Here is a 22,248-nt window from a genome sequence, read left to right as displayed (position 1 = left end):
AGAATAAAAGTTTAGAACACGTAATACATATAGGGTTAAATTGTACATAAATATTACTCTATACCTATGTATATGATTCATTGAGAATAAAGATATATATATATATATATATTCAATTTAGACTTGTTTATATTTTTTCGTTTGGGCTTGTATTATATTTGCCTTCGGGTTTATATGATCCGTTCATCCTTTTTCGACTCTTCAAAATTCAAGAGTCAATCCCAAATTGAGGTAAATTTTATGGCCTTCCAAATACCGTTTCGATTCCTAACATCACTGAAGAAACATTAATTGTCGAAATCCGGATATGGTGTACAAATTTTTGCACCTCATGTTTGCGGTATACCATCTTTTCCGCAAGTTTTTTGTTTTCTATTTGGTATTAGATTAAAATTAAGATCTATTTTGTTACATCTGTGGTCCGTTTATTTGGCAATCGCCATGGCAGTCAGCAGGGTTTAAGAACATCCGTTGTTCGACCTGCTAGTCAAATGCGTTTTGTTAAAATATACTTTTTCAATTTTTGGTCTTTTGGAAAATGTTGTTTGTGCTGTATTTAGACCCCTGATATATATATAGGGTATTAAGAGCTTGAAACTAATATAAAATATTTATACCCAAATAGATAAGTACAATTTTTTGATGAACATCATTATCTATATGAACAGTTAATTTAAAATGTACCGTTGTTAATTTAAATTCCATATCAATAACACAATATCCATAACCTTCGTTGTCGTCTACATCTATTAGCATTTTTATTTGCTTAGTAATACCAGCAATTCGAGTGCGCGAATCCTTTACTATAGAAGTGACTGGGCTGAACGTATCAGTACAGGTATTTGTACGGGTAATTGTTGACAAACCATAATGCTACTACTGCCAAGACAAGGCATACAGAATATATCCCATTGTGGCATAAGCTTATAAAACAGAATTGATTCACTTATACATATAGTTAATAATATAATATGCTCATACCGAATTTGTTAGAGTGCATAATTAGTAATAACAATTTATTAAATTCTTATTGTATTCTTTCGCAAAAGAAATTGAAAGGTGGTTCTCGTGAGTTTTTGTGAATGGCACGATATGAACGGTTTATGACACGGTCACTAAAGAACTATTAAGTACAATTTGTCAGTTATGTAATATCTTTCGTATACTAATTGGATTAAACTGCAAGTGCTTTCAATTACCAATAAAGTGCACTTTCAATATTTAAACAAGAAATGTCAAATTATTTTGTATTTAAACATTGCATGTAATAATAAAGGAATTTCTGTCTTTAATGGAGTTACCTGGGGTATGTTACACAAGCCAACTGGTAAAGTCAAATAATATATTTTTATTTAAAATACTTTGATATATTTGTTTATTTAAAATACTTTGACATAAAATATTAAGTTTCACAGATAAAATAAACCTTTTCAAGTTTAAAAAAACTGTTTGAAATAGTATGTCGTCTAAAAGAGTTAATGAAAAGGCAGAAGTTATCAATGGGACAATAAACAATCATTAGTCGGAAGAAAAAACAGACAACACCAAGACAAAAGAGAAAACAAAAGACCGAAGAAAGGACAAACAAAGGTTTACAAAAAACTACACATAAAACTAAGCAAAACAAAAATGCAAACATTTTCAGGAAAAGGGATTTAGACAAAGACTGTTATCGATAGGAACAGCATAAACATTTTAAAATGAGATTGGACAAAATACAACACTGAATACTTAAGCAAAAGCAACAAAAAATTGAAAACAATTATCTCAGTGTAGGCAAATTCTGCTCAACTATTGACACTCATTGTGTTGCTCATGGGAAAATCGGTGGTAAGTCGCATTCCGTGACGTCATTATCGAGGAAAGGAAGACAGAATTGTGGTTAGGACATTTGGAATATATCCGCATGATCAGCCGTGGCACATGCATTCTATCCCAGTCAACTAAATCATGATGGTATTATAAAGTATACCTGCTAAAAGTATATATTCCTTAGATATTTTAAGAACATGTGGTTCTTAACTTTACAGTAAATCTGATGAAAAAAAAAATATTATCAATTCATTTTGGTGATCAAATATTTTTTTCATGTAGAGTGTCCTGTATAGGCCCCTTTGGTTTTAGTGTTTATACACAATTACAAATGTAATGCTTTTTGCGTCTTTTAAGTTTTAGTTTTTCGGACCCGATGAAGCTTAGCACAGAAACACGACATTGAATTATATATGCCCTAAAAGCTATGAATTAAATATTTTTTTAAGCTGAATATACAAAATTTCACACATCCCACCATGTAAAGAAATGACAAAAATATATCTTATGTTCGGGCGGGAGAAACTGTTTCGGACACATGTGCAAGGAAATCGTAATCTACAACAATAACATTTTAAATATTGGAAAAGTTTAATTAAAAAATAATTGTGTGCTGTTTTTTAATTTACTTCAGTTTGTAATATGAGTATGGAAAAGGCAATTAAAAAAAACCCTTTGTTTTACAAAACATCTATATGGACATTGAAAATAATGGAATAAAACAAAAAATCTTTGCCTATGTTGGAAAATTTTTGATGCACCTAAAATACAAACAGAAATATTTTAATTATATACGCCATAAAAGTTACGAGTATTATTTTTTCAAAAGCTGAATATACGAAATTTCACACATCCCACCAAGTAAAGAAATGACAAAAAACTAGATCTTATGACTGGGAAAAACTGATTCAGACACACGTATAACAATTATGTATTAAAATATTAAATTTGAAAAACTTGATGTTGTGCTGTTTGTTATGTACTTCAATCTATATTATGAGTATGGACAAGAAAACTGAAAAAAACTTAGTTATACAAAACATTTAAATTACTTGAGATACGTTATGCATTAAATGGCATATCACACATTAAGGTAACTGCTTTATCTAATTTCTTGCGTATAGGAGGTCAATAAACAATTAGAGGTCCGTATGTCATGAAATCGGTACCGATGGTCAGAACACGAAGAGTAAAAACAGGTTTCCCTCTAGAAGAATGCTCTAACCTAACAACTGTCACTACACAAGATTATATATCATTATTAAATCTATCACCGAATCATTTTGCAGATTGATTTGTTGTGTATGATAACTGGAATGTTAAGCTAGCTACTTTATTAAACCATTAGGGTTTTTCCTTTATTTTCGGTTACATGTGGATAATATTTGTCAAACATGAGGTACTACTTACCAAGCTGTTTTCGCTCAACTATTTTATTGTGCATTTCCTGTTATCCTTGATGAGTTTTCGTTGTGCAGTAAGAGCGGGAATGCCAAAAAAAAACTTGTTGAACAACACTACATATTTAAGGTGTCTGTCTAAAGTAAGGAGTCGGACGTCATGCGGTTATCGTTGTCTTCTGTTCTACTTTTACTTATAATACCATATTTGCTTATACGTCAAAAAGATCGTTAATTGTTTATTTCATTTTTGGGTGCCGTTTTAAAGTTCTAACGTCTTTACTTTTTTTCATTGAAGGGCGTGTGGTAAATAATGTTAAGTATCTTATTCATTGGTCTTTGATGGGTAATTGTCCACTGAAGGCCGTACGGTGACCTATAGTTGTCTTAATCCTTGCCCTATGGTCGTTGTCTCATTGGAAACCATAACACATCTACTTATATTGCTTCCAGTAACTACGAACATTTCTTTAAATGGTGTTGTTTATTAATAAATTTCTTGTACCTGTATTTTTCTATCTATTATGCCATTGTAATGGATCGATTGTCCTGTACTTAATTTATTAAACATTTTTTCATCGTTGGGTTGCTTTCTCGTAGATTTTTTCACTACATTTCCCTTCTCTTTATGTATCTGTTTTCCTCCAATAGTCAATTTTCCAATTACCGAATTAAATTCGTTTCCAACGTTAGAAATCACACCTTGTCAAAAAGCTATTAAATTGTTTATGTGTTTATATTTATTGATGTTTTTGACATTTTTCAGTGGCAATTTAGTACAAGATAAGAAAATATCAGTAAAATACGTGCATTTAAATTTTTGTATAAAATGTTTTGAAAAGGTAAAAGTGCCCAAAAACATTATATACAGTTTAACTATCTTTTATATAAATAAAGACCCGGATATAGGATACACGAATCAACAGATAGCTATATTTGTCGCCTGCCATAAAGTTACTTCATTTACCAACCAACAGTCTTACAACAAAACATTTGATCTTTTTAATAACCCTCATGTTTAATTACAACGATAAATCACAAAAGTAACAATTTCTAAATTGAATCTATTGGATATCAAATTCTAACGAATCCTTGGGATTTAACACCGCCCTATAAAGTTCACGACATTTTTGCATTTAAATGTTTATGTTTAGGTCGTTTGGATTTAATTGAAGTCACAATTATTTTTATTGTTTGAAAAATAAGTTCTCATTAAGTCTTTTGTATTGACGTCAAGTGATATAATGGCGGCAAATTGGACTCCACTTCCGGCGTAGCATCAAACATCAATATGGAAAACACTGCAGACGTAAAAATTAACGCAAAGAAACAAGCAGAGAAACGGCTATCGAAGGTAAGATAATAATCTATTTTTGCTACTGAGAACATTGTTATTTGTAAAGTTAAGTTCATTGAATGTTGTTATTAAATATTTTGACGATTATTAATAATTGCTACTCCTTGTTGTGGTTTTAGTTTGACCGGTCAATTTAAAAGTTTTCAAAAGATTAATAAACATTGACAAACAGAGAATCAAACATAATCATTATATTATTGATGCGAGTATAATGTTGTTTTTTTTCCCGATATACAAATAATGTAAAAGTGGATATAAGCGGAACACTATATTTATTTTTTTCCGAAATACGATTAATATAAAAGTGGATATAAGGGAACACTGTATTTATTTTTTCCCGAAATACAATAAATATAAAAGTGGATATAAGCGGCACACTTTGTTTTAGCCTCATGAAAAAAGAAGCTCGTCGTTAACTGTTGATTGTCTGATGGAGTCAGAAATGAGGAATAAACCTTTTATTGACGATGATTCGGAAACGGTTTTAAACGTAGCAGGTAAGTGACTTCTTTTTCTTCGAGTTGTCTTCTACTCTTTTTGTTTTTTTCTTTAAAGAAGCAATGGAAAGTTATTGAATGTAACCCGGATGGTAATATTGAATGTAACCCCCCAAAAAAGAGATGAAAAGACCACGAACAAACACGTATAAGAAAAATTTGAAATTTTGCATTGCAAATCCTTCTAAAACCTGATGGATTAAGGTGTGCCACAGGATAAAAATCCATGGCATTTTTAATCATTCAATCATTTAGTGTTATTGCAATGAAAATCATCAGGATAAGCGTTTATTTACAAATTCCTGTTGAAAATGAAAAAGGAAGTTTTATACTTAAGCACACAATTTACTGGATTTTAAAACTTTGTTTAAAGGTAAACCTGACGTAAATGTTTATTTAAAACATCTTTTTTCATTATAATAAAATTTGCCTCTTGAAGCGAAAATACTAATTTATCTAAAGTCATTGATTCAATTCAACACAAAATTAAATGTTTTAAAAGTAAATTTATAACACGTAGTCAACGACCTAATGTTAATGTTAACTACTCAAGACATTTTTACAGCGAATTAAATATACAAACATCAACATACAAATCTACTAGCCCAAGTGCATTTGGAATGTAGAATTAAACAAAGATGAAATCAATGTTTGGGAAAAATAGTTGTTATTTTATAAAAATAGAAAAGTAACATTTCAATGGCAAAGCCAACTTTATCTTTTCTCCCTTTTCGAATATAAGTAGTAATTTGTCTTTTTCAGTTAATGTTTGTTGCTAGCAGCTTCGCAGTGGGGGAGACACATTTAATGTCAATAACTACAATTTAACGTGTTTTTTTATATCTATATTTTCTGGTCTGTGCTCAATGTGAGCAGATTCCAGCACATTACTAATGTGCAATAGATGAAGCGAAAAGGTAAATCAAAATATGAAATGTGGGTTTGACGAAAACGCGATTAGTTTCTTCGTAGTTCCTTCTTTCTTAAAAGTTCCATTTCACGCATAACAATTTTAAGCAATATCATAATTCGATAGACAAATTGATTTTTACATACTTGGTTTGTCTAAAAAGGATGCAGTTGCAGCGATTTTCTCATTACCCTCCAATAAAAGACAGATTTTAACTATTACAGACAGTTGGAATCAATAGTCGTTACAGCAGGGGCCTATATGGCTGGTAGCAATCATGAACATACTATTCCGAGTTAGCCGAGTTCATTAAGTTTCTAGGAATGCAGAATAACTGTGTGAATTCTACACTCATAATTTTTATTTTTCTGAAAAAAATATATGAATGTTCTCAATGGATGTTAGTAATGCCTTGCATTCTTATCACTTTAACGTTTGAAGAAATAAATCAATCCCTTTCCTTTCGTAGTTTTTTTGTTGAAACGGTGTGTGTGTCTACTAGTGGTGATTTGTGTTATTATATTGTCTTCAACCTTGACTCATTTGCACCGGTTTGTTTTCTGTCTTCAGTGCAGCTTGTGCAAGTTTAAGTATTGGTATGCAATGGTTATGATTGATTATAATTGTTCCATTTAAAATAATAATACCATAAATATAAGAACTGAATGCATTTTTTTACGATATTCAGAAGAAGAGAAAACGACAATATATTAGTAATGCGGGTGATGCGCATAAACGAATACAGATGGGGGCTAAAATGGTCGTTACCGGAGAACAAGACCAATAGTTCTATCAACTAGCATAAAATTGAATAGGGAGGGACAAACATTACAGCTGGGTGCAAGGTTCTTCGTTTGACATACCTCTATAAAACAGTATACCGTCTTAGTCCTATTTCTTAACAATATTCAGTGCCCATTTTTCATGACATTCATATGTATAACACCAGAAGCTCCAATGCTTTACAGCCCTTCCCTTCCATTGTGAAAACTTGAAATCTCAAAAATAGATGTTTTATGATCATCTGTTCCGAACAAATTTTTTCGTCGAGTCCCCAAAATGAACATCCAATAAAGTTGTTTAACACCAATGAAACCAACTAATATATTTTGTGTTTACAGTAAAAAGACCAAGTTTTGACATAACCGGATCCCAAACATATATACGAGCTTGTAAAATGCAACACGTTGTTCCTTCATCAAAACTTGCAAAACAGCTAGCCGAAGGAAATACAATTTTAAACTTGCCATATTATGGACTAGCAGAGGGAGGGACAATGGCTTTGTCTATAGCGATGTTAGTGAGTACCACAAAATATTTATTTTTTTATGAATACATCATATGACAATTAAGATTGGATCGATGTGTAGATGTCGAGAAGAAGGTAATACATGGTTAAAAAAGCCCAAAAATGTTTATGATTTATAGATATAAAAAGTTTGATCATTTTATGACTTGGATTCGAGGTTTATTCTATTTTCATTTTTTTGTTAAACTTTGGGTGATTAATTGTCAAAGTCTTAATTAGTGTTTTGGGCTATTAGAAATTCTTGAACTGTATTAAATATATTTGTATATCTCACTTAATTTCATTTATACATATATACAGAAAATTAAAAGTTACTGAATGCTTAATTACCATTAACTCAACCGTAATGTGTATATGTTGAATAACAGCACGAAGGATTGTTAAATTATTTATTCGTTTTTATTCAGATATTCGTTCAATTTAAAGTCAAATTAAGAGTCATAAGGCGTATATCATATTGTTTCTAAATTGCCTGGTTTATTGTATCTTATATAAACTGGATTCTTTAACCAGAAGAATAAGAATATATTTGTGAGTTGATGTCTCAAAATGCACGTAACTGGACGTAATTTCGACAAGAGCAGTGTAATGCGGGGTACTCTTAAAAAAATTGACGATAAGAAAAACAATCTATGTAATGCGTAAAACGAATTTAGAAACCGGAGGGGGTTATAATAAGGACATTTGGGCTTTAGATTTGGACAAAGACACCATAAAATTACCAGAAATCCCAAGTCTTGTATATCTTTAAATAATCTTTGACATAAATCAGAGGTTTGTTTTAATCTTCACGAAACCCCAACTCAAAAGGAATGTTTGATTATTATTTTGTATCTATTTACAATTAAACACCTAAGTGAGATATGGATAGTAAATATCTTAACTAGAAATCCGTATCCTATTTACATATTTATATCAATGAAAAAAATGTTGACTCTATTGACAGGTGAATACTTCAGTGACGTGTCTGTATCTTCGAGGGAACAATATTGGTCAAAAGGGTATATCTTATATACAGAAAATGATGGTCGAAAACAACAGTATTACAGATCTTGTGAGTGTAGAAATTATATTTGTGTCATAATAAAAAGAATCCTGATTAAAGGAAAACAGTCAAAAAAAAAAAAAAAAAAAATGCCGAACCATGATAGATGCCTAACACAAACTAGATTTTTTTTTATTCAATTTAGTCGTGTTTCATTCATATGTTATTGTTCTTTTACAATTCACGATCTTAAATCATGCCAATATATACTTGTATCCCTCTTCCTGAGAGAAAAGTTTACGTAAAATAGTTTGATTTTTGAAAAAAATAAATAAATGTTGTGTATAGACTGGGGAAATGTTCTGCACTTCAACAGTGCATAACCGAAAATGTCCATTAAATGTTAGGGTAAGGAAAATTTACGGTAGGCTTCAATTTAAGCCTTAGTTATAAATTATAATTTATCAATTATGGACTTTTGACGAGGTCAATACGTTATATATGGACCTGTTCAGATGATATTGACCGAGGACGAAGCTCGAAAATAATCTAACAGGTCCATATATAGTGTATTGACTAAGTGAAAGCCCCTATTTAAATATTGTTTATGTAAACAGTGTATTATGAAAATGGACCTCAATGTTCTTTCTGTGTATTTTACATTGTATTTTTGTAAGGTTTTTATTATCGACCGTCAATATATAATGAATAGAAACATAGCGTCCATATACTTTAAAAAATTCCCCTTGAATAACGTGGTCGTTATAAACAACGAAAAAAGAAGAATGCTACACCATAATTATGTAATATTTGTTATTATCGGTCATCCCACTGCCGGTATCACTCTGCCCAGCTCTAACAAAATTGCATATCACGACTTTGTGACGTCAAATACGTTGACATGGCCTAAATAAATTTAAAGCGGACATATCCCCGACGTCAAAATGAATGAATCAACGTTGGTAAATTTGACCCGAACTTATCAAGTGATCTTCCGGTTTGCTGGTGAAACAAAGAAAACACTTGTTTCTATCATGCAAAATACGCATTTACAACCCGATAAATCGATTATCTGGTTGTCTGCATTATTATATTGTAAAGTATCAGCTGCTCGACCCAATATGAATATAAATAAGGAGGTGTGGTATGAGTGCCAATGAGACAACTCTCCATCTAAGTCACAATGTATGAAAAGTTTACAATCATAGGTCAAAGTATGGCCTCCAACACACACGGAGTCTTGGCTCACACCGAACAGCAAGCTGTAAAGGGCCCCAAAATGACAAGTGTAAAACAATTCAAACAGGAAAACCAACGGTCTAATCTATATGAAGCCTTTTTGAACTTGTTCGCTGCGCTCACTCGACAAAAAGCTCCATATTGTGACTCGCAGCTGTTATTTTACAATATCAATATGCAGACAACCTGATAATCGGTACTTATCTCGCATTCAACATCAATCTCGGTAACCAGACACCACACGACACTATCAGTACGAAAGTTGAAGCTTATATATTTTGTTCAAAATAAAATTCACTTTATTTCAATTTTTCAATTAACGTATTATCTTTTCTTTGTCAAGGATTTGTCAGAAAACGAATTAAAAGAATTTGGCGCAAAAACCATAGCAACGATGTTGGATACCAACCGATTTATTCAAAAGATAGATATCTCAGGTAAATAGACCATTAAGGTGGTACTGGAATGCATGATTATTTATTAAATGTAAGCAATTAAGATCTGTGAAAATCTTCATAAAAGTGTTTTTTTTTTCCATATTAGTCATGTGGGGTATGAAATATCAATTGAAACAAGAATGTGAATGGTGTGAAATTGCAGATATTTTCAAAAAAGTTCCTGGAGTGTTCAATATGATATATTCCAAAGTCTTTACCGGAATTTTATTTGAATGAAGAATCGATCAAAAGCCATGTTTGCTTTGCAATCTATTCTCATTTCATGGTAAATTATTAATGGGACAAAATGCAAGATATCAATCGCAGATATTCATGCAATATTCAGATTACCTGAAATTGTCCATATAGTGAGATGGAAACTTGTCTTTTGCTTGTAATTATAGTTATAAATATTAAAGTAATTGTATAACTATTTTATTTCAAGATAAATGTTCACTAGCTGCTCTCAGAACTTAAAGATATTAAGTCAAAGTAAGAAAGAAAAAAAAGTTGCCTCATTAAAAATAAAAATAAAAACGTCAGTTAAAATTACTTGACTGGTTTTAAACGCGTTTATAAAAGCATCACTAGCTTTCAGTACCTGCGAGTACTCTTAGATCTGCCACTAGCTTACTGTGCGTATTGCTATGTGTTTCTTTATTCTACATTGGCTAGAGGTATAGGGGGAGGGTTGAGATCTCACAAAACATGTTTAACCCCGCCGCATTTTTGCGCCTGTCCCAAGTCAGGAGCCTCAGGCCTTTGTTAGTCTTGTATGTTTTTTAAAATTTTAGTTCATTTATGTGTTTTGGAGTTTAGTGTGACGTCCATTTTCACTGAACTAGAACACAATTTTATTTAGGGCCAGCTGAGTACCACCTCCAGGTGCGGGATTTTCTCGCTGCGTTGAAGACCCATTGGTGGCCTTCGGCTGTTGTCTGCTCTTTGGTCGGGTTGTTGTCTCTTTGACATATTCCCCATTTCCTTTCTCAATTTTATTCAGTAACTGCAAATACTCTTAGATCGGTAATCCGTCTTTCAGTAAATGCAAGTACTCTTAGATCGGTAATTAGTCTTTTCAGTAACTGTGAGTACTCTTAGATCGGTAATTAGTCTGTCAGTAATTGCGAGTACTCTTCGATCGGTAATTAAAAAAGAGGGACGAAAGATACCAGAGGGACAGTCAAACTCATAGATCGAAAACAAACTGACAACGTCATGGCCAAAAATGAAAAGACAAACCGACAAATAATAGTACAGATGACACAACATAGAAAACTAAAGACTAAGCAACACGAACCCCACCAAAAACTGGGGGTGATCTCAAGTGCTCCGGAAGGGTAAGCAGATCCTGCTCCACATGTGGCACCCGTCGTGTTGCTTATGTTATTACAAATCCGGTAAATAGTTTTATTCGGTAGGTCACATTCGTGAAAAGGGAAGGGTATTGTAGTTACGACATAAGGAACATATCCGATATCATCTGTGAAACGGTTATTCCATAACGGTCAACCAACTCGTGATAGCGTCCGTAAAATTTACGAAGGGATGATTTCAACTTCACCATTTGGAACTCTTGTTTAATAGCTTCCTTGTGAGCAGCTATCCTCTATTACGGAAATCATGATAGGAAATACAAGCCCGGGAATATCGCATCAATTGGGAGATATATACTCCGTATGCAGGCGCTGCTGAAATGTTGCTACATAGAAATGGAAAGTTCACAATTGGGAAGCTGAAATCATCTCTTTTGTCGTAAAGTTTTGTTTTCAACCGACCCTCATTGTCAATTTCTAGATGTAAGTCAAGATACGAGGCAGACTTAACTATATCTTTAGTATCCAAAGACAAGATACTTGTATCTACGTTCGCCATTCTTTTGAATGAAACAAAGTAATACCAACTCTTTCAATTTGTCTTTTAGTTTGGAATGGGGAATACTTGTGTAAAGTGTAGAAAAGTCAAATGTTTTAATACTATTGCAAGATAATTAGTCTTTCAGTAACTGTGAGTACTCTTAGATCGGTAATTAGTCTTTCATCAACTGTGAGTACTCTTAGATCGGTAATCCGTCTTTCAGTAACTGTGAGTCCTCATAGATCGGCAATCCGTCTTTCAGTAACTGAGAGTACTCTTACATCGGTTATTAGTCTTTCAGTAACTGTGAGTACTCTTAGATCGGTAATTAGTCTTTCATCAACTGTGAGTACTCTTAGATCGGTAATCCGTCTTTCAGTAACTGCGAGTACTCATAGATTGGTAATCCGTCTTTCAGTAACTGAGAGTACTCTTACATCGGTAATTAGTCTTTCAGTAAATGTGAGTACTCTTAGATCGGTAATTAGTCTTTCATCAACTGTGAGTACTCTTAGATCGGTAATCCGTCTTTCAGTAACTGCGAGTACTCAAAGATCGGTAATCCGTCTTTCAGTAACTGAGAGGACTCTTACATCGGTAATTAGTCTTTCAGTAAATGTGAGTACTCTTAGATCGGTAATTAGTCTTTCATCAACTGTGAGTACTCTTAGATCGGTAATTAGTCTTTCATCAACTGTGAGTACTCTCAGGTCAGTAATTAGTCTTTCATTAACTGTGAGTACTATTATATCAGTACTTAGTAATTTTTTGTTAATGCATTGTATGCTTCGTCTCACTCTGATGTTACAACATGGTCCTAGGTTAGGGAAGGGTTCTGCGCTCACAAACATGTTTAACCCCGCCACATCATATGTATACCTATTCAAAGTAAGGGGCCTGTAATTCAATGGTCGTCGTTGAATGCTTTCTACAAAAATCTTTTTTTCGTTTATTATTTTTAGCATAAATCAGGCTGCTGGTTTTTCCTTTTGAATAGATTTACAATTTGTCATTCTAGGACCTTTTATAGCTTACTATACGGTATGAGTATTGCTCATTATCGAAGGCCGTACAGTGCCCTGTAATTGCTTACATCCTCGACCTATGTTCACAGGTGGATACTTGTCTAATTGTGAATCACACCACACCTTTTATTTTTATATTACCTTTATTCATAAATATTTTCATTTCTATACTCGAGTTGGATTATAAATATTGAAGTAAATATATACATGGAAGTATTATATTGACTCATTTTACTTCCATGATATATCATATTGTATAAGGCAAACAAACGTTAAGTAAAACTGCCAGGATAAGAATGATCTGTTATCAAACATTGTTACGAAATTAGGGTGTTTTTTCTTTTATCATTTTGAATTATTGTGTTTTCCTGAAATAAAGACTTCTTGTGCTTTTCACTTTCCGAAGAGGTTTGCAGTATTTTACACTTGTTTCAAAAGATTTACTGATGGACAAAACGTAAAATCATAATACTTTTGAATTTTGTTTATAAGAAGCTTATATGATTAGAACTGGATATTAGTTTATCATCGAAAGACATCAGTTTTATGAATAAACAACAAATAAATTATTCCAAGGATTATGTCCTTTATTGCAGTTATTTGTCTCCTCAGTTTCAGAGTTGTCTCCCGTTATTAAAATGGGGTTGGTATTTTATAGGAAAGATAATGTTAAAACCAGTACTCTTTTGATAATATCGACAAACGCTACATGTTTTTCTTTGAGAACATAATAATCTTCCCGCAAGTACGGACACCGAAATTCGGGTTTGATTAAGAGAAGTCATGATTTCTATATAAGCAAATGAATATAATATTGTAAGCTTGATTTCAGCAATTGCAAGCTTCTTTGATACTGTATCATTAGTGTTGTTCTTAGACGTAACTATTGTCTTGTTGTGTGTAAATGCCAGTATTATAGAATTAAGTGCTTTTCAGAACAGATTTTATACGTTCTACCTTTTGGCATTTTACACGGTTAGATTCTCAAAAGACTAGTTCAACTTCACTTAAGTCTAGTTCTTGCTCACCCTTGTACCAAAAAAAATCTTTGCAAGAGTAATTTAAATATTTTTCTTTTTAATTTTTTTATAGGAAACGAGTTCACTGATTCGGATGCACGAGTTTTGTCACGGTCAATAGAAGTAAGCAATATTACAATAATAATCATACGATTTAATTTAATTTATAAATATGGAATGAACGCAAAAATAGCTACTTTTGATATTAAGCCCTTGATAGATTAAAAACTAACATAAACTAACAGCACTGCAAATAAACATTAGCCTTAAACCGGTGCAATAAAATACCATTCAAAAAATAACTTTCGCTGAATCAAAATACCGTTTCTTCTTACTTAGAAGGATAACATATGCATGTATTGTGTATTACTTAGAAGGATAACATATGCATGTATTGTGTACTACTTAGAAGGATAACATATGCATGTATTGTGTACTACTTTTTTAAATGTACCCTCTGATAACTCTAGTTTAAATCAAGAACGTTTTTTTGAAACAAAACGTGTATTTATACATATACTTGCAGGTACACCCAATATTTGCATGAAACAAAACGTTCATTCATATTTTCAGGTACATCCAGTTCTAGAATTTGTCAACTTAAGTCATAATTTATTTAGTGATTCATCTAGTCCGGTATTTGAACAGTTATTGGGTAAGTACAAAATCATCTACATTCATGTGAATCATGTGTTCAAGGTAACCCAAGTTATTACACAAAAGAAATAGGTGTTAGTTGTTTTTATACATATTCTATTTTGCACATTAAATATAAATATTTTATAAGCAATTATTCAAAAATATGAATAAAACATTATGTTTGAGTGAAGATTTCTCCTGCTTGTATTAACAAGGTACTAAGTCTTCCTCGCAAAATCAATAGAAATTATTCCAATCTTTATAGATATATTTTGCACTGTATCAACAAAATGTAACTTGATTCAGGACATCAAGAAGATGTGTGAAGTTGAAAGAAGTTATTTGAAATGTTAACACCGGGACCTAACACGATTTTGGTTTGTTGGCATAAATGGATATTGACGACCAATAAAACCTAAACAGTGTGCTGTCAACCTTATAGTTTGTTGGACTTCCAAATGAATTGTACAACACCCTTTTTGATTTGTAACTTGACCTTTGGTTTAAATGTTCCTAAACTATACGGTAAAAGAAATGATTAATCCGAAAAAAGATTTAACTAGTGTGTTTTTATGAAAAGAGTTTTACACTCTTACAAGAAGATGTTTGTTATAATGTGAAATGTATACAATAATTGTGCGCAATAAATACGATAATTTTCAAGTGCAGTTGAACAGACCAATTAAATTGTTTGTTTAAATCAATTTTGATTCTCAAAACTTGAAATATCATGTGTTATATGTACTAGTTTGTTTTCCTATATATAGATATTGATAATCAGTTTATAATTTGTTTTTCTCAAAACGAGTGTCTATTTAAAATTGGCAATTAATATTACAGAAAATTGTAAACTGAAATACCTTGACATCAGTTGGAACCAATTTAGGACTCATGGTGCTTTGCATATTTCATCTGGATTAAAGGTAAAGTCCCTTTAAAGAAACGCCCTTTTTGTCAAAAAAGTTTTTTCTTTAGCTTGTGAGGATAAACCTTTAACGAGATAATGGAGATATCAATGCTAAAAGTATATGTCTGAATATTGCTTACGTTCTCTGAAGGCAGAATTGGTTCCTTTTTTAACCATGTTCTATTACATTCACTTATGTTTTTAATACAAAGTCTGCTGTGAATTATGTTTCCCACTGTTTCACTTCGAGCTACAATTTCTTTAATTTTGAATCTTTGATCTTTATCATCACATAAGCTAATATGTAGGCTTGTGGACTATACGAATGAAAAAAAAAGGTATGCACAAAAAACCCAGAAACGCCAGAAAAAAACCAATATTTCCGAAATTGTTTACGCAAAATAATTCATTGGTTTATATAAAAAATAGATTTTTATTTCTTAAATGGTTTTGGGAAACAACTTGCAAGTCGAATTGCTCTGTTTTATAATTTTAGGAGAATGCCTATTTGAAGACATTTAATGTTTCGTGGAACGGATTTGATGATGATGGAGGGGCTGCATTTGGGGATGCATTGGCTAATAATGGATTCCTTACAGAACTTGATATCTCATCTTGCCGAATAACTGCGGAAGGATTTGGTAAACTTATGTGTGGTTTGAAATCTAATGAAAGACTAGAAATTCTTAAGGTATGTCTATTCTATTTATTACTGTGGCATTCGTTGTAGTAAATAATTATCCTTAGCAATATTCTGGAACAAACGTGATCTCACAGTTTTTAAAATGTTTAATTTTCAATTCAAGACAGATGGTTGGTTGTTCTAATATAATGAAAGAAATAATTGACACACGAGATTGTTCGATTTCTTTTTCACAAACCTTCCTCTTAGTGATCAGTGAATATTGGTAATCTTTTAACAAAAAACTTAAATTGATATTCAATGACAAAGAAAGGACGTGTTGTATATCAATTCATGACACAAAATCACTAAGCGCACATGAAGAAAAACAAAAGCAAAGAAATATTGCTGTTCTTGATCTCAAAGTCACAGTGAGGCCTTCAACATGAAGAAAAAACTCACATGTCATTGCTCACAGGTTTAAAACTTAGCACTAGTTTGAACAGAAATCTTATGGTCGAAATATATGGACTTCGAATAAAATAAATCATTAGAAGAGTAATTGTTGGTAGTTTTTTTACTTACAGGTTGGAGGAAACTACATACCAAAGGAAGCAATAGAAACTTCTTTAGATTTTTTAGTCACATTTGATCCATCAACAACGAAAATTAGGATAATTGACTTAACGGTAAGTTGGTAACAATTTGTATACATATATATATATATATACCGTTAATGTTATTACCCAAACGCGGTCCTGACTGGAGGAAGATTTACCATGTTCATACATATAAAATGCTGGAAAATGATATGCCATTTACTGGATTATATAGATACATATCAAGTTGTTGAAAATTCTTTCTTTATATCATGTAAGACGATTAGGTATTCATATTTTTCTAGTTTAACAATATTTCGATATTTGACCCCTTGAGTGAAACAAATGAGTTGAAATTTGCCGTACCTTATTGGTGTTGAGGACAGATCTTTGAAAGTATCTTCTAAATTAAATGTTTTGGAAGGATTATTGTTACATTTTTTGCCAAATAAGTAATTGTTTCCATTCACCATGATGTAGCCTAGTTCGCTATTATATCTATACACCCTGAAATATAGTTCCAAAATATGCATGTCTATGTAAACATGCACAAAAGAACTAATAAAAAATCGGTTTTATCTTTAGAGTAACTTATTCAAGTATGAATGCCATTAGTTCTGTGAATTTGTTGGAAAGTTTGGTCTTTATTTGAGTAAGAGTACTAAAAAAACTACTGATATAATTATTAATTACCATTATAAAGAAATAGTTAAACTCAGAGGCAGAGTTTTTATTGGAAAATCAACCTCTTTACTGACCAAAATAAAAAAAATAATCCTTCGCAAATTCCTCACCCGTCAACCATGGCCATATCAAAATCATTATTGACGAATGTTTAGAAGGACAGAAGATTTAAAAAAAAAACAGTTCGCAATCTTAAATTGAACATTTGAAATATGAAAACATTTGCCTGAAAAATTCATATTTAAAGCAGTAGAATAAAACTATTAATGTTAGATTATGGAAATGAAAACTAACCTACTAAGTATTCCACCCGACAACCACTCATCGTCAGCATGCATTGTTCAGTGTTACATAATCTTTCTATAGAAATGAAAAAGCAATCCTTAGGAGTTAGAAATTAGTATACCAATGTTTGTATCTTTGATGAGTTTTTTGTAGATAGAAATGCTCCTAAACAATTATTAACAGGTATACCTTTGAAGACAAAGATCTTCAGTTTTCAAGTCTCTTTATCTTTTGGCCCCGGGTTTACCGATGAACAAAAATGATAAACTTCTTTTAGAGTATTTTTTTCTATAATTTCTTCTGTGCATGTACTGTTAACATGATTTGATAGAAATATCAAATTTCAATTTATGTGTTATGCGAATTTAGTGACTCACTGACAATGAGTCACACAATTATCTGATTATATGTACTGAACAAAAATTCAAATTGCTAATATATTCAATTCAAATAATCACAGTAATGCCACTATATGCGATGTTGCTATATCAAGTTATTTTTGTCAACCACCTTGCCTCAATGGAAAATAAAAAAAAAAAAAGGATTGAAAATATGTACACAATTATTCCAATCTTCCCAACAGTGACATTAGTCACTTTGATTGCAGCTTGACATTGTATAAAGACTTATCTATTGTATTGACCAAATGTTGGCTTCTGGAAGCGTTTTGTGTTCATTTGTGGTTACTGTCCCTTTGGCCTATACACATCATATACCTACTTTTATTTATATAGAAATGAAATGAAATCGTTGTTAATTGTTTTCATATATCACTTGTATCAATTAAACTAAACACAAGTATTTTGTTGAAGGGGTTACATTTACCGCGATCATTTGATCAGAAAATGCATGAAGTACGGCAGGTTTTACCCATGTTAAAGATAAAACCTGGTTGTGAAGAAAGTGTGAAAGGATCTCGGACTAAACCAGTTTATGTGGACAGTGCAACGGAGGGTTTGATTGCCATAAAACAATACTTAGAAGACAAAAGTATATCGGTTTTCAAGCTTTTCCGGGAATTCGACGATGACAATAGTGATTCTATAGATTACAACGAATTTAAGCGAGGACTTCAGGTATATTAACTGAAAATATGAAGCGAAGAGTTCAGGTAGATTAACTAAAAATATATTGGGAGGAATTCAGGTTGATTTACTGAAAATATAAAGCGAGGAATTCAGGTAGATTTACTAAAAACTAAAAATATAGTCCATAGGAAAGATGTTTTGTCTTCAAAGACAACTGTTCAACAAATATCGTCTCGTATAAATATTTAGTCCAGATAGCCTGGCTCGGTACAGATTAAAGAAAATGGAGTTAAACCAGTTTTACCTGCGCGCAAAACATTTATTTAATTTTTTTGTGTAACATATTCTCCCAGACAATCAGCTCTGAAACGTTTAATACCAGTAAAATTGGCAAGTGTTGCTTCCGAGATCTTTAACCATGAGCTTTTATGGATAGAAGAGCAAATAATGGGAAAATGATGCAAATATATCATAATCGTAATTGTGATTCTTTCTTTCGTTGTTGATCAAACTAAGTATATCTTATTTTTGATCACCTAAACAAACTGAATAATTGCATATACTATGTGTGCATTCAAGTAAAACTTTAAAAACAAAGTGTGACATTACAATTGGAAAAACTTGCCGTGTGATTTGAGGTATAATTTAATATATATTAGTCTGTGTGCATTCAATTCCAACCTAGATAAAGGGACATTACTCTTAAATATCTCTGGTACGTTTGTGTCAAATGATTCTATACATATATCCTAAGCTTCCGTTTAACACAGATTATTTCAATTTTTCAAAACTGTCTATTACAAACACATTACTGATCTTTAATTGGAATTAATCTGGAATTTTTTTACGACTGTCATACAAGTGAGAGGTTTAGCTAGCTATAAAACCAGGTTTAATCCACCATTTTCTACATAAGGAAATGCCTGTACCAAGTCAGGAATATGACAGTTGTTTTCCATTCGTTTGAAGTGTTTGTGCTTTTGATTTTGCCATTTGATAAAGGACTTTAAGTTTTGAATTTTCCTTGGAGTTCGGTATTTTTGTTATTTTACTTTTTCATAGATATTTTTCTTAACTGCATTTCAAAAAGCAAAATCTTTCTGTGATTTGAGGTCTAATAAACGTATATTACAGGCAGCAGAAATACCACTTCCTAGTTCAAAAGTAGATAAATTACTGCAACACTTAGATTCAGATCACAATGGTGAAATAGAACTTGCGTAAGTAGCATTGCAATTCAAAAGTCAATGCAAGAAGGATAACTCAAATATTCCTCCAAGTTTTATTTAGTCAATACATTAGAAGCTAATGAATGGATGCAATAAAAAATAGTAATACAATAGACTTTTAAATTGTGAAATTAACATCAAACGCTGCATAATACACTTGAAAATATCCTGGGGATTAAACAGAAATAAGTGGTACCTCCATTATGCATTTGTGTTTTCTGATTATTTGGACTCATAAAAGGAGAATGTATGATATTTAAAGTCGACAGTTGTTTACCGATGTTCAAATCTCGCAAATTGAAAAGGAGAAAAATTAAGGTAACAAAACATCAACCGAGGGAATCGAATGAACTCCAATAGGAGTGCGACCGGGTTATTCGACAGTGTAAGCGTCTCCTGCTTTGCATGCATCAACTGCAATGCGAATTTACACTCATTCAAAATATTACAATTGGGAATAGGAAACAATGGGTTAATTACAGATCAGACAACTATACTGACATCTAAATTTCTAAGACCGCAAAAACATATAGCTAGTGAGTTGAGACGCCGGTCAACCAATTCGTTATGGTGACCATAAAACATAGGCAGTGTCGATTTTAATCGTTCTTCCTCATAACTCTGTTGGAGCAATTTAGTTTTAAGGAGTACGCCCTGTTAATTGAGTCCGTATAGTATGAACATGCACGAGCGTAATGTATAAACTGAGATATGTAAACGCCATACTTTGGAGCAAAGGGTTTGTTACTGCTGAGAAATGGGACATTGACAATTGGAAAAGTAAAAATCATCACGTTTGTGATATATTCCAGTTCGATAAAGCCAATTTCGAATACACGTCAAGATGCGACATTTAAGACATGTATATTCATACCGTAATGTTTTTATTGAATGAGTCTCATTTTATTATATTTCACACGTATAGGCAATTCAGTAGAATGAATGCGTCAAAAAGATTGGACTTTACCTAAAAATACCTAAATCGATAGTTTATTATACAAACCTTACATTAAATTTTTATAGCTATTTTGGTATTGATAACAACACAAAACGAATATTACCCAAATCGGAAACTGCCGTTCCTTAAATGTACTTCTTCATTATAGTTCCAGTTATTTTGGTTATCATGATTTGTTTTTGTAAATTTTGTATATGCGAATGATCAATGATAAAAACTGATCCATAAATGTATAAAACATTTGTGCAATATCAAATTTGTATAAATCTGGATTATTTGATCGAAGTGAAAATGTTAATTCTATTTATGTTCATAAGTGAATTTTGAATTTTAGAGAGCTTGCCACAAAACTAAGAGGTTTATCTGAAAAACTCATCCGAAGTAAAACCGTGAGTTAGCAAATAAGAAATACCCCGGAGAAACCATTTATGAAGTGCAATAATATACTTGAAGCAACCTTTATGTCAAACAACGGATTATTTGTACATGGAGAAAGTATAGATTAGATTTAATTCAGAAATCTAACCAACTTTTCCTAGACCAATTGATGTAGCAATGCAATTCAAGATAACCTTATTGTGTTCTATGTAAACACAAGTTTTCACTCATCCAGATCTAGATGATAGCTTTGTTTCGACTTTAAAATTAGAAAGCATTCACAGTTTGACGAATATCGATAAACAAAAGAGGTGATCACATGACCACGAGATGTTATGGTATTTCTTCTGACTTTTAAGGGTCAAAACATCAAGGGACATATTTTTACATCATTACAAACTGTTTGGACTATAACTAGTAGTAATAGATGCATAAGAATTTGTGAAAACAACAATATAAAGATAGTGTTATTAATCATGGATTATAATTCCAGGCATCTTAATTTAGATACATTTGATCGTTAAAATATTCACTACAATCCAGTTGCATTAGAAATGGTACCTACACGGAGACGAGCATATTATCAAAACTTCTTCCAGATTACCAAGTTCATTTTCTCATTCGTTTTCATGTGCAGCTGGTAAACGGGATTTGTTAACAACTGGTTTAAAGGTATACGTTATAGGTGTTTGTACCAGCAATATAATTGTTGGACCTGACTGTAGAACTATACCCATAAAGATGAATATGGTAAAGGTATTTCCGTAAATTCTTTACACAGAAATATGTTGCGTTGTGTTGTATTGTTCTGTCATGCCTTGTTTTTGTTCAAATCATATTGTATTGTATTGTTTTTGTATTATATTGTTTATGTATTGTATTATCATTGAAAATTATATTTTTTGTGCTAAATCATGTACATTTAAAATAAGGACATTACACTATTGTTTCATGTAGGGTGAAGGTTGGCGCCTATTAAAACGTTTAAACCCGCTGCATTTGTTTGCACCTGTCCTAAGTCAGGAACCTGATGTTCAGTGGTTGTCGTTTGTTGATGTTGTTCATAAGTGTT

The 22,248-nt window shown here is 31.9% G+C and overlaps 1 protein-coding gene across 1 annotated transcript; it reads left to right on the top strand.

Annotated features, from left to right (window-relative positions):
* Positions 1-1,275: 1,275 nt before the first annotated feature.
* On the top strand, positions 1,276-22,170 carry LOC127727035 (leucine-rich repeat-containing protein 74B-like). The gene is made up of 14 exons (XM_052234429.1): positions 1,276-1,327; positions 4,450-4,566; positions 4,958-5,066; positions 7,098-7,276; positions 8,232-8,339; positions 9,853-9,946; positions 13,921-13,970; positions 14,421-14,502; positions 15,327-15,409; positions 15,890-16,084; positions 16,603-16,704; positions 18,396-18,659; positions 19,746-19,831; positions 21,133-22,170. The coding sequence occupies exons 2-14, from the start codon at positions 4,504-4,506 to the stop codon at positions 21,194-21,196; spliced, it is 1,479 nt and encodes a 492-aa protein (XP_052090389.1). The 5' UTR covers positions 1,276-1,327; positions 4,450-4,503; the 3' UTR covers positions 21,197-22,170.
* The last annotated feature ends 78 nt before the right edge of the window (positions 22,171-22,248 follow it).

The sequence above is a fragment of the Mytilus californianus genome, unplaced genomic scaffold (genome assembly GCF_021869535.1).
Source record: "Mytilus californianus isolate M0D057914Y unplaced genomic scaffold, xbMytCali1.0.p SCAF_19, whole genome shotgun sequence".
Classification (NCBI taxonomy): Eukaryota; Metazoa; Mollusca; class Bivalvia; order Mytilida; family Mytilidae; genus Mytilus; species Mytilus californianus.
This window is presented reverse-complemented; position numbering and strand designations above follow the sequence as displayed.